Source organism: Cydia amplana, chromosome 2, assembly GCF_948474715.1.
Source record: "Cydia amplana chromosome 2, ilCydAmpl1.1, whole genome shotgun sequence".
NCBI classification, from domain to species: Eukaryota; Metazoa; Arthropoda; class Insecta; order Lepidoptera; family Tortricidae; genus Cydia; species Cydia amplana.
The window spans coordinates 15,242,139-15,254,832 of NC_086070.1; the positions used below are offsets into that span (position 1 = coordinate 15,242,139).

Here is a 12,694-nt window from a genome sequence, read left to right on the forward strand (position 1 = left end):
TCACATGCGTCGGTGTTCGCTTGCTTTATTTAAGAAACTAATAAAGATACAGAAAAAAGGATTTTTGTTTTTGATAGTATACAACATTTGTGTAACTTTCGCGAGATAAAATCGATTTTGGTATAAAGTCACATGTGGCTTTATTGCACATCAAGGGTACGAATTCTTTGCCTTTAATTTGGCTAGTTAATATTATTAACATAAAAAAATGTTTAAACGCAATAAGGATTCGGTTTTGGCTGCCAAGCAGTCTCATGTAGGAAATACGTAACGATAATAATTAAACAATCTAGACCCTTTTCTTCCATGTGTCAAATAAGTGTACGCAATACATTGCTGCTCGATAAATTTTCAAAAATTCATTACGCTTTAGTGGTTAAGACTAACTTAAAATTACCTTGCAATATCGGCTCATAGTAATAAAACCTACGTTTGGTTACGGTTTGAAGTAATATTAAAAATACACGCTGTATAGGTAGGATAGGTTCGTTAGGTTGCTTTAGATTCCCGAAGGGCAAACTGCCCAGAAATAGGGAACTACTTTCGACTCAGGGAACGGGTCAAAGATTTTCACGTTTCACGATATGCCTGATCTTACGATCGGCCGCCGACATATATAATAAGTGTTCCAGACGTTTGTATTTTAGTTTTTATTTTATTTTGGGTAGTTCCATTTCATAACTTTACATAAAAACATAATCTAATATAATTCAATCAACCAAACTATTCTCTTAACACACACACACGCATACACATACACACACACATTCACTCACACACTTTTACATAAGTGGCTCTTAAACTATTATAATTACATTGGTTGCTCTGCTACTCACACGTTAGTTTTATTGTTACATAGTTACTTATTAAATTGTTTAAAAAAAAACCCACCTCACCCCGTAGTGCCTCGTATTTGGGGTGAGAGGGGGTTTCATACAAAGGTGATTTTGGAAGATTGTTGGATCGATTTTTTTTTATTATGCGTATTACTATAGCTCCATTTTAAATTGGAATACATTATTTTTGTAGCAGTAGCCTTAAAATCCCTTCTCACCCCCCTCTCAAACCTTCTCTCCCCATTCATAACCCACCTCTCCCCGCGAAACCTACTCACCCCGTTTTACGGTACTTACTTTGTTTTGCTAGGTCTCTACGCCAAAAATCCAATTACCATCACTAGCGGAGACTACTTACTTTTATTTTTGGTCTATAACTTTCTGTGCACTAACAACCTATCTCAGCCTGAAATACTGGCATAGAAAATCCATCACGAGTCGGTTTCGGGCTCTGACACATGAAAAATGGCGGCCGTTTAGACGAATTAATCTTTCAGCAATTTGTTTACTTTGTTACAGTGTCATTAGTAACATGTCATAAGTAAAGTTTCTACATTTGATCTGTTTTGTAACTGCTCGAGATAATGTCACATTAAGGACTACTACTACTAATGACTGTAAGTAGATGCTTAATTCGACTGAATTTTGAATGATAGCTCAACTACTTACCAGAATCTACTAGATTCGCTCTGTATATTTATTTTCACTTGCGAAGAGTAGCAATGTCACCAAATAAAAAAAAGTTAACTGTACACAAAAGTTTTTGACATTTTATATGACAAAAGCTACCTGTCATGTTACATTATTGTGAGTGTCATGAGGAGTTATCGTTACAAAAAGTTATTATACCTGTATCTTATTATTATATACTTAATCTGGCAAATTTTAGACCTATGTTCGTAATGTTTTTCTATCGAGCGAAAGCACAGCGAAAGTCAAAAACTCAGGATTCGAATCGCTAAAGTCCCTAGAGAAAAACTTCAAGATTGCTAATTAGATTTTTGACATCCGTAATGTGATCTAAAAAAGCCCTATGACTTTTCAAAAACTCCGTTCTCTGAGCCTACTGCACCTTAATAAACGATCAGACCGTTAACCGACTACGACGTTGCTAAAAAGGAACTGTTAGCAGTACATCTCTATGTATGTGAGTATCCTCCTAAGGCCCAACGAAAAATTGAGTATGTAGTCAGTACGGCCCGTAGTCCTACCAGTAGTACTATTGTTTTATACTCATTCAAACCCAAGTACTTAAAAGACTTTTTTTAATGTTATTGTACTTATACAGCATCTTGTACAACACTTTGATTTTTTTTACGAACTTGTTAAAGGGCTCACAGACAAAACAAAACAGTTCTTTAGAAGTTCGTACACGCCAATTTCGATAAGAGCAAAATTAGAAATGGGTTTTCTATTAAGTCCTACTGGTAGGACCGTGGTACGCTATGACTACACAATTGTTGTAGGAGCTGGGTCTGAATAAGAAAGTTAATAAGTAGTATAGTTAGGACCTTGGGCCTTAGGAGGGTATTACAAGTTTTTTTTCTGTTGATTATAAACCCCTTTGCTGGCCCACTGCTACTCTGAGCTTTACTGTTGAATAACTGCTCGACGCCCGGGTATATTTAGTAATAAGCCTATAGTGTAAATGGTAAACCTACGAGGGGAGGCTGGAAATATTCGCGGTCTAAGCTAGAAATAAAAGAAAAAGTTAAAAGAAAACTTTGCTACTTTTTTCCCTGCCTCTTTGGCAGTTTAAATATTGCCGCCATTACTAACGATTATTAACGATTAATAATTAACATTTACTTTAATACTCTCTTTCATTTTTTTTAAGGCCGCGAACCTTTCAGCCGCTCCTCGTATATACCTTTTTCCGGTTCTAAATCCCCGCCTATTAGTCTATGTATAGGTGACAGCGTTCAGCCGATTACATCGCACATCATAATCGGATTATATACGATTATAATAATATTAATTTCCATACATAAACTGTTTTGGAATTTCTAATTAGGATTATATAAACTACAGTTAAACTAACATCAATTTCGATAATGGATGTGTACCTATTAATTTCTACTAATCGATTATTGGCCAATAATTTCAATTTGGGTGAATCGACATTTTCTTGTCAGTCGTTGACATGGTTGTAAACATAAGTAGGTACACAGTGGGCATTATTATATGAGAGACACTTAAATTGTTATGTCTACTGCGAAAATACATGTAAAAATGGTTAACCCAATTTTCAGGCTTTTCAGGCCATTCGTTGGGAAAATTCATTATGTGTTTAAAATGAAATAATGTTTTAAGTGTAATAAAAAATAAGAAATTGTATAAAGATTGCAGATTTATTCATTTTGACTTAATTACGCGGTATTTGTATCACATTATCTATACAAATCGTGAGTGCCAAACTCTTCAGTCATAAAGTGTTGCGATCTTGACTAAAGTATGATAATTATTACAGAGGCACGCGCGCAGATTTCGGGTCCCACTGAGAAGTATCTCAAGCCAGGCTCGACATTACGTCTGCAGTGCGCCATCGTGCAGACAACGGAGGCACCAGCTTTTGTTTTCTGGTAAGAATGATACCACATTTTATCAGCCACATTACCATGTGACTGATAAAATACCACCTGACCAATAAGAGATCGTATTTATGAAGTCAAATTCATATTTTTTTATTCAAGTAGAATTCATATTCTTTATTCAAGTAGACCGGCCTTGGTATGTCTGTATCTGTAACCATTAGCTGAAATAAATGATCTTTATTTTTATTCTTCAATTCTATATTTAACTGAGAATATGAAAAGGCTTCAAAACGTCTCTCATCATTGTCTGTATTATTGACAGCTCTCTTAGTATCGACAGACGCGAATGAAACCTCGCAGGAATATTTTAATAAAATTCTCAAACTCTGCTGCCAAATGCGAAGCCTTAAATCGATAACGTGCCATTTTGCAACCGATTCAAGGCACCTGCTCCCTATTACTCATGTTCTTAGAACTATGAAACTGTCTGAATATTTAGTTATACCGCTTTTACAAACTACCGGTTTTGCTTTTGACACATCTTTAAATTGAAAATAAAGATTAAGCTTTATTTATAAACAGTTAGATTAAAGAGCAATGCAAGATTTGCTGTATAAAAATAAAATTAACGGAGTTAAAAAAACACGGTGTACCTACCAAGTTGTTTAAATATTGTTGCGGTGTTAGGCGGTTTTTCTTTGAATATGTACCTCTAAATATTAAACATTTAAACGCTAAGGATCTTTAAAAGAGTCACGATTTGTTGTGATTGGCTTAATTTCATCTCGTCCATAGTAATATAATGCTGAAAATACCACATTCTTATGTGGTATTTTTAACCGACGAAAAAAACGGAGGAGGTTCTCAAGTCGACGCGTATATATTTTTTTTATGTATGACCACGCATACGCATAACTTTTTACAGAGTAGTTCGATTTTGATAGAGTCTGTGCGGAAAGAGAAGAGTCGTGGCAGAAACTGGAACTAACATTTTCAATTTTATATGGCAATCAAACCTTTGACACCTGTCTTGTATAAAATAAACAAACTTCTGTCATTGTATATTTTTATTAACAAAAACCACAAGTTTTATGTATAAAATATTTTCAAAACACGATAAAACCGTACATAAAACCACAAGGAACATTATATTTAACATTGTTCGGTTTTGTCAGCGGTGAGAAAACGGCTAAAAACCGACTATCGACTTACAAAAAGTTGCGGAACGTGTTTCCGCTATTGACGGGTATTGATGTTGTATTTAATATTAAATAATTACCTATTAAATAGGCCCCCTAAGTAACTTGTCTCCGGTACATAATCGGTAAGTATATTTATTCAAAATATATTCATTTTCATAAATACGCAGGTCATTCATGACCTTTAAAATAACTGAGAAATATTCTTGATACTTGCCATTTTATGCATATTTACGAATTTTTTTTTTCAGGATTGAGTAAAAGTATTTACGATATCTTGAATAAAATATCACTAAGTAGGTGATATGCAAGAATTTGTACTCTACGTGCCGGATTCAAGCACATCCAATTCAGATGAAGATAGTTCTATGAGTCTCCCTGGTTGTTCTGATGAAGCTAGCTCAAACATAAGTGACATTGAATAATTCAGACTTCGATTACAAAGATTAATAAAACTTTTTCTAATAAAATATTTATTTATTTGTAAGTTTGTTTACTAAGGTTCTGTTAGTTACGAAATTATATTTCATATTTAGCAGTGACTTTTCGGCGAAGTAAAATATCGTGAGATGAGAGAACCGGACATATCACAATAAGGCCTACCTACTTATGCACAATTTTTATATCCCAGATAGTAAAGTTACAGTTGTATTACCCAATTTCTACGCGATCTACCCGGTTTTGTATTAAAATAACTGTTGGACTGCATAGATTAGGCAGTACTTAAACGAGACTCTATCTTGTTTGGTACTAAAATGACAGTTGTATTGGGCAGATTCTTAACTGGTTTTAGTAGTTTTGGCAATCGCACTGTCACTTTAGTATCTGAGACATTAAAACAAGTTTGTATTAAAAAAAATAAGAAGAGGTAGAAGGAAACTAGTGCCTGCGCTAATTCAGAGGATTGAGTTGACGAGCCGACACCTCCACCAGGCTCCCTTTAGTAAGCCGTGGCAAGAAACCGAAACAAAGGGAATCAAGTATCATGACCTTTAGTGTCGTACTATAATCACGTGACCAGTGTTGTCAGCATAGCAAAAACCATAAAATAGCACTGGCGCGCCCTCAAATCCCACGACTCTTCTCTTTCCGCACAGACTCTAATTTTTTTTTATTGGAAAGGGTATACCCCGAAGTTGGTCCCATATAAATTTGGAAAAATAAATCCAACGTTAAGGGTAGGAAAATAGGGGATGATTGATTTTTCACTCACCGATTGAAACTAAAAATGGAAAAATAAAAACTTTTTACAAAAAAAATAAAACCGACTTCAAAAAGGATGAAATAAAATATTATCCTTTTTGAAGTCTATGCGTTACCAACTTATATGTTTGAAGTCGGTGCCAAGCAAAGTAGTAACAATACCAGTCAAACATAATCAGCTTTATGGCTATAAATCCCATTTTTGACTCGGTATTGTTACTACTTGGCTTGGCACCGACTTCAAACATATAAGTTGGTAACGCATAGACTTCAAAAAGGATAATATTTTATTTCGTCCTTTTTGAAGTCGGTTTTATTTTTCAGCATTATATTGACTTTTTGGCGAGCTTAATAGGGATGTTGACATGAATCGCGAATATATAGCATATTATGTTTTTACCATAGCAGGGAATATTAGAACGCGGAAAATCATATTTTGCAAGTGTAAATATGCGTAATAAATTAATTAAAAATAATCAAAAGTATTTAAAATAATGCCCAGTATCACGTGACTGCAAACGCCAATCGGAGCGCGTGACGTAATCACAGTGGAATCACCAAAGACAAGTTATAAAACCTGCCTAAGTGTCTACAGATTATCGTACCGAAACGCGTGTAAGGTGGTGCGTTAAGGACGCAGCTATAAGTTAGAGCGAGAAAGAAGGTCGCTGTCCGATGCGGTAGTGTGTTTATGCTTTAAAAAAAAATTGTCTATTGCCATATAAAGAATTTAAAAAATGACTGACAGCAGTTTGTTTAAAACGCCGTTACGTCATCAAGGTCACGTGACAGTTTGGAGCGTTTAGGCGCGAAATTTAAACACAAAACTTATTATACATGTTTTTTTATTCAAAATTAATGAATATATTTTTTTAATATTTTTTTCTGTAATTATTACGTGTCTATCTACAAAATGAAACCAGTTCCAAAAAATTGTCAACATCCCTATTCTAACTGAATGTTGGCAACATTGCAACTGACTTGGCAGACGAGATGTCGACCGTTGGCTCAGGGTATAGTTTTACTCAACGTATTCACTGTTCCAATGCTAAATAGCCAAAATCAAGCCATGTTACTGGATCAGCTTTCACTGGCACTTCCTTTCTTGTAATAAAATGTACATTATTGTAATGTGCATACCCCGCAACGGAGCTAGCAAAACCGTAGCATATGACAGTTTTGTGTCAGGGTTGGCGATTATGATGAACCATTTTGCTTTAACTTTATTGTATGTAAGATTAATAAAATTGATCGAGAACCTTGTTGATCCTCTTCCGATATAACCCGGTTTAATTTACTGTCAAATAATATAAATTAACAGGTCAATGTCAATATTAGATGCGTTTCAATTTATCTGTTATTTTGTTTATAAAATCAGGTTTTTTTTTTCGCATATATTTCAAATATTAAAATGGAATTTTCATTGCTTGAAAATATTGGTGTGTTTGAAAACAAAGAAAAAATATTTTTTGTACTTTAGTTTATGCGTAGTTGTGATAACCTTGACGTACAACTGCTACAGATTTGCTAGCTCGGTTGCGAGGTATGGACTAATGTCAAATTGAATATGGACTTAACAGCCACAAAAATTAAGACGAACGTTACTAAATTAGGTTAAATTAATGAGAACTGAATTATATCCAGTAAAAATACCGAGTTTCCTAAACTTACCTCATTGCGAGTAAGTAGTTTTTGTGTACCTTTACTTACCTGTAATAAATTAGTATATGCACAATTCTTCTGCATTTTACTATATGCACAATTTTGGTAACAAAATATAAACATTACAAAATCCCAAGCGCACTGACACTGTGTTTGTCAAAAAGATCTTCAAGATTTTATTGTTTAAAAAAAAACATTTTACATTATTAAACAAAAGTTGCAAATGGAACCATGGAATAGTAACTAAGGAACAATGTTCAATACAGTAAATGCATATTTGTTATATGGGTAATGCACTGTATGAGGCATAAAGTCTATTTTTTTATTCGGTAGACTAAAATGACATTTCATAGTATGGAATGACACATGATGTCCATACTATGAAATGTCATTTTAGTCTACCGAATAAAAAAATAGACTTTAGGTATAATAGGCCTAAAATATCGATACTTATTTAAAGAAAATTTAATAATAATTTAATGTTAAATAGTATTAAAAGTAAAAAAGTTCATTTTAGCCGATACTCAAATTGTATTAAATATTGTATTGACTTGTATTGACGTGACCGTAAGGCGTAAGGCCACTAATAATTTAAATGGCATTTAAATCAATAAAGAAAAACTCAATGTTATTTGACATTTATGTTGCGGACTCCTTTTCAAGACTCTTTACCTATGTTCAAATAATTTGACGTTGTCATGGCAGTATGTAAATAAACATGTCAATGAAAAAGTGTGATTTTATTTGAGAATGATAATAATATGTATATAATAAATAAATAGAACACCTCCGCTAAACGTATGTATCGTGTTACCGGGCGTCGGTAACATAGTGAGGTGAGTTTTCACTTCTATCGGCACTCCCGGAGTGCAACCGTTGTTACTTGTTTTTTATCTGATAGGCTATCAATTATTTTCAGTCAAATAAATCCAATACCTATTTATAATTAATGCTAGCATTTGAATACTTCGCAAATACTTAAGAAAATTCAAATGTGGTGTTAGACTTTGTAAAATAGTTTCCAATTACTAACTAAATTGCTATGATGTAAACGCTCAGGTTGCTACTAACTATACCGACTTATTTACAATGAGATAGTTTGAAAGCGGCAGTCTCAAAGGACCACAAAGGGGAGCATTTGGGCTATAATCAAATACGAGTTCATGTTAAGTTACCTACAAGACAATTTGATAATATACCAATGGATGAATAGACTCTAGCAAGTAATTATGAATGCCGCCTGTTAGCTAGGTATACTAATTAGAGGATTCGTTAAAAACGACCTATACATATGTATATTTAATAATCTTTCATGAACTAAACTGTTTATCTTGGATTAGGTACTCAATATAGGTATAAGACTATAAGTACGTATGTATTTACATAGGAGAAGATAGTATTTAAAACTATTTCGGCTGCCCTACAATACAACTATTGCATATCAACCAAGCGCAACCGCCTGTCTTATCGCTACATAAATTAGTATATTTATAGGTACAGGTTGTTTTCTTAATATCTGTTAACTTCAGAGCATAAGTACATTCAAGGAAACAAAATGGCATAAGTAAACGTTTTCGTCAATTTGATTTGCTTAAAATAAAGATAAGTAGTTTATTTTCCAAGCAAGTAGGCATATTACAATGCGCATAAGCGCATTCATAAGAACGTCAAGTAAAGCTACGCAGGCTCTAACCCTACACCTCTGACCCGAGAAGATTTAAATCCCTCCTAAATTGTGGGTACTTTTCTTTATATAAATATATACAGACTGGGCCCTATAACCAAAGCAAAAAATTACAAACAAATCAAATATATACAAGACTATGGCGGCAACAAATAAGTTAAGTGCCTAAAATGAGTTTATTATGTTTACCTTGATTTTAAGTGCTTTTGACAGCGGTCAGGTTAATCCAACGTACGTTAGAACGAAGTTATAAATATCAGTACCTACTTGTGTCCGTTTTCATAAATACGACCTGTAGGTAGCGAAATATAGCTGGAAAAACATAGGAAACCATTTTTTCTTAAGGTGAAATGGAGACGTTCGCGCTAAATCGATCAAATAGTACAATAGAACAATCAATAGCCACCCTACAACAATAACAAACCTTGCGGCGTGGTATGAAAGCTGATAATCTTGATTAATTGACTAGGTACCTACTCTCTGCTTGTGTACATATTCACGTTGGGTATGTTATCCCCAGCCTTAACTTTGTGCAGCTGAAACTGTCGTTCAAGCCAAGGCCAATTAAAACTCACCTTTTACATCAAAATTATATTTGAATAATGATGATGATGTATTGTCATTTTTGCATAAACAAAATGCTCGCACGAATGATAAATAAATGAGATAATTTTGATCTCAAAAAGTGCGTTCGAATTGGTCTTGTACACATTGACTTCATTTTTGTTAGAGAAAACTGAAAAGTTCCCATAACACCACATGCCTACTTACCTAAAAATTGAAGTGGAGATTCTTCGACGACTTCCACCGCGGTATTCGGAAAACAAGACCCACCAAAAACATTTTCATGTAAAATGTTGCCAAGACGAAACCACAAGGCTCGCACTGACAAAAAGTTATCAGATCTCTTGTAGAGCCAAGCTTCTAACTCTACAAGCCCTAACTTCACAAACTCTACACCTTAGTCAAAATATGTGGCTTAACCGTTTCGCTACTGTCACATGGACGTAAGGTAAAGGACGTAAGGGAAAATGTATTCACTATTCATTATTTTTTATAATACAATAGTTCTTGGAGTAACGAAACGGCCAAGCCACATATTTTGACTAAGGTGTAGAGTTTGTGAAGTTAGGGCTTGTAGAGTTAGAAGCTTGGCTCTACAAGAGATCTGATAACTTTTTGTCAGTGCGAGCCTTGTGGTTTCGTCTTGGCAACATTTTACATGAAAATGTTTTTGGTGGGATTTCACTTCTTTTTGTAAGTTGCTTCCATCCCCTAATTTAAAGGGTTGCGCGTGTAATTTAAGGTACTATTAAAAATCCTGAAATACGTACCTCGGGGCATACATCTGCTTTTTACTGATTCCCCATACAAACTTCAACCCTCTTTTTCCCCTAACGCCTTTTTCCACCCCCTTTTCACCCTCACGGGGTAATTTTTGGGTTGAAAACTATTCTATGCGATTCCCCAATACAAAAACTATCTACATACCAAATTTCAACTAAATCGGTTCAGCGGTTATTGATTTCCCATACAAAATTCCACCCCCCTTTTCCCTCCCTTAGAGCCAAAAAAATTCAAGTTTTTGAATTATTTTGTTGTTTGTGTACTAATACTATCTTACATACCAAATTTCAGCTTCCTAGGACTTCAGGAAGTACCCTAGAGGTTTTGATGATCAACAGTGAGTGAGTGAGTCAGTGACGAAATTATGTTTTTTAGATATGAATAAAATCTTAAGTATAAGAGCTATGCAATTGAATTTTTTTTATGTTTAATAAGTCCAATATTGACATCATATCCCGAGAATTTTGTTTATCTGGTATAATCCAAACCCAAGTTATGAGGGTTCAAAAAAACGACGAAGCGCTTCGAGAAAAGGTAGGTAGTGCCCTTGCGCTTCGCTTTGCTCGTCTTGGCGGGGGCACTACCGTGCCCCCAGATCCGTCCTAGACTAGAGAACGATACGATATGTACTAAATACGTTGTAGTTTAGATTTCAACTAGTTCTCTTTTGCAGCTCAATTCGGGCAACAAATGTCACTTTTACGTTAAAATATCGTAATAATCTCTTGTGGAAATCGTTCAAGAATATCTTCATAATCGCGGAAATGTCAAATTTGACAGGCTAGATTTTAAAAATATCGTTGTCTTATCTTGGTGATGTCTAATAAACATCTAATGGATGTCTAGTTCAAAATCCGAAACGGGCCCCCAGTATGGGTTTCTCTTAAATGCCTCTCAATTGGTTTGAGAATATTTTGTCTGTTATAATTTGAATAGATGAAATTTTATCGCGTTATATTATTTACGCTCCTTTTACGAAAGTGAGTTACAGTATTTAAGTATTGTTTATTGTCGTCAGGTATCACAATAGCCGCATGATAAACTACGACGCCGAGCGCGGCATCAACGTGACCACCGACGCCGCGCAGCGCGTCTCGGATCTGCTGATACCGGCGGCGTCTGCGCAACACGCCGGCAACTATACCTGCGTGCCCAACAACGCCGTTCCTGCTAGTATATACGTCCACATATTTAATGGTAAGAAGGAACATTTCTTACACCTGGCCCCTGTTTCATCACTGTTACAATTTTCACCTGACAATGACAATTTTATTCGCCATAATGAGTGCCGGAATGAACTTACTACGAACGTCATTCATCCATCCGAATGTCACCTTAACCATGCAAATCCATTTGCACAAAACCAAACTAATGAACCGACGAAAGTAGCGTAGTAACCGACAACCGTCGAATCATACAAAGCTGTCGAATATTTCATATAACTTTAATCCATGGCAGGTAGGCGGTAAGCAAAATGTCAATACTCGGTTGTTAATTTCTTTGAAGGTTGTTACGAGACCAATCATATCATGGCATTGAATTACCCGAGTCAATAAAAAAAACAACGGGTTGCACTCCGGGAGTGCCGACAGAAGTGAAAACTCAATGACATCTTACGTCTTACGTTTTACGTCTTACGTCTTACGCTCTCGCAAGTTTAACATTTTTTCCCCATCACAAAAAGTGCACAGCGCCGCTAAAGAAGTTTTCACTTCAAAAAACTATCATGTCATCTGTAGTTAAGCGTACCTGCGCTGTAAGCGCAAGCCACTATTGTTACCGTAAATCCTATTTAGAAATAATTGTGCAAGTGGGTAACCATGGGTATCCCTTAGAGAGAAATTATTTTTTGTATGCATCGAGGCAGATCCGTAGAGCTCGTGTGGACATCTGCTTCCGTTTCAATTCGGTCTGATAGTTATTGAGATACATAGAAAATATTAAAAAAGAATATTTCCTTTTTTAAATTTTTAGGTTGCTACTAACATGTACCTTTAGTAACTATTGGTGTCAGATGTTTTAGCAATGCTTTAATAATGTTTTTCAATAATTTGATATCACTAACCTATAGCATGTAGATTACCTTAAGAGTTAACCACCTAAACAGTCATTAATATGTATAATTTTTCGGGGGTATCTGAAAAGTTTTTAGAATTACATGCCCAAAATAATGAAAAAGGTAATAATGCACTTGACTTTATAATCTTTGACTTGGGATTCAGTATTATA

General features: G+C 34.9%; 1 protein-coding gene across 2 annotated transcripts in view; it reads left to right on the forward strand.

Moving 5' to 3' along the window:
• Window positions 1–12,694, forward strand: part of LOC134658508 (uncharacterized) — a 121,544-nt gene that overhangs the window by 93,257 nt on the left and 15,593 nt on the right. For both annotated transcript variants that reach the window (XM_063514197.1, XM_063514204.1), the window contains exons 6-7: window positions 3,307–3,418; window positions 11,484–11,662. In XM_063514197.1, the coding sequence (XP_063370267.1) occupies window positions 3,307–3,418; window positions 11,484–11,662 (291 nt within the window). The remainder of the gene's footprint in view (window positions 1–3,306; window positions 3,419–11,483; window positions 11,663–12,694) is intronic.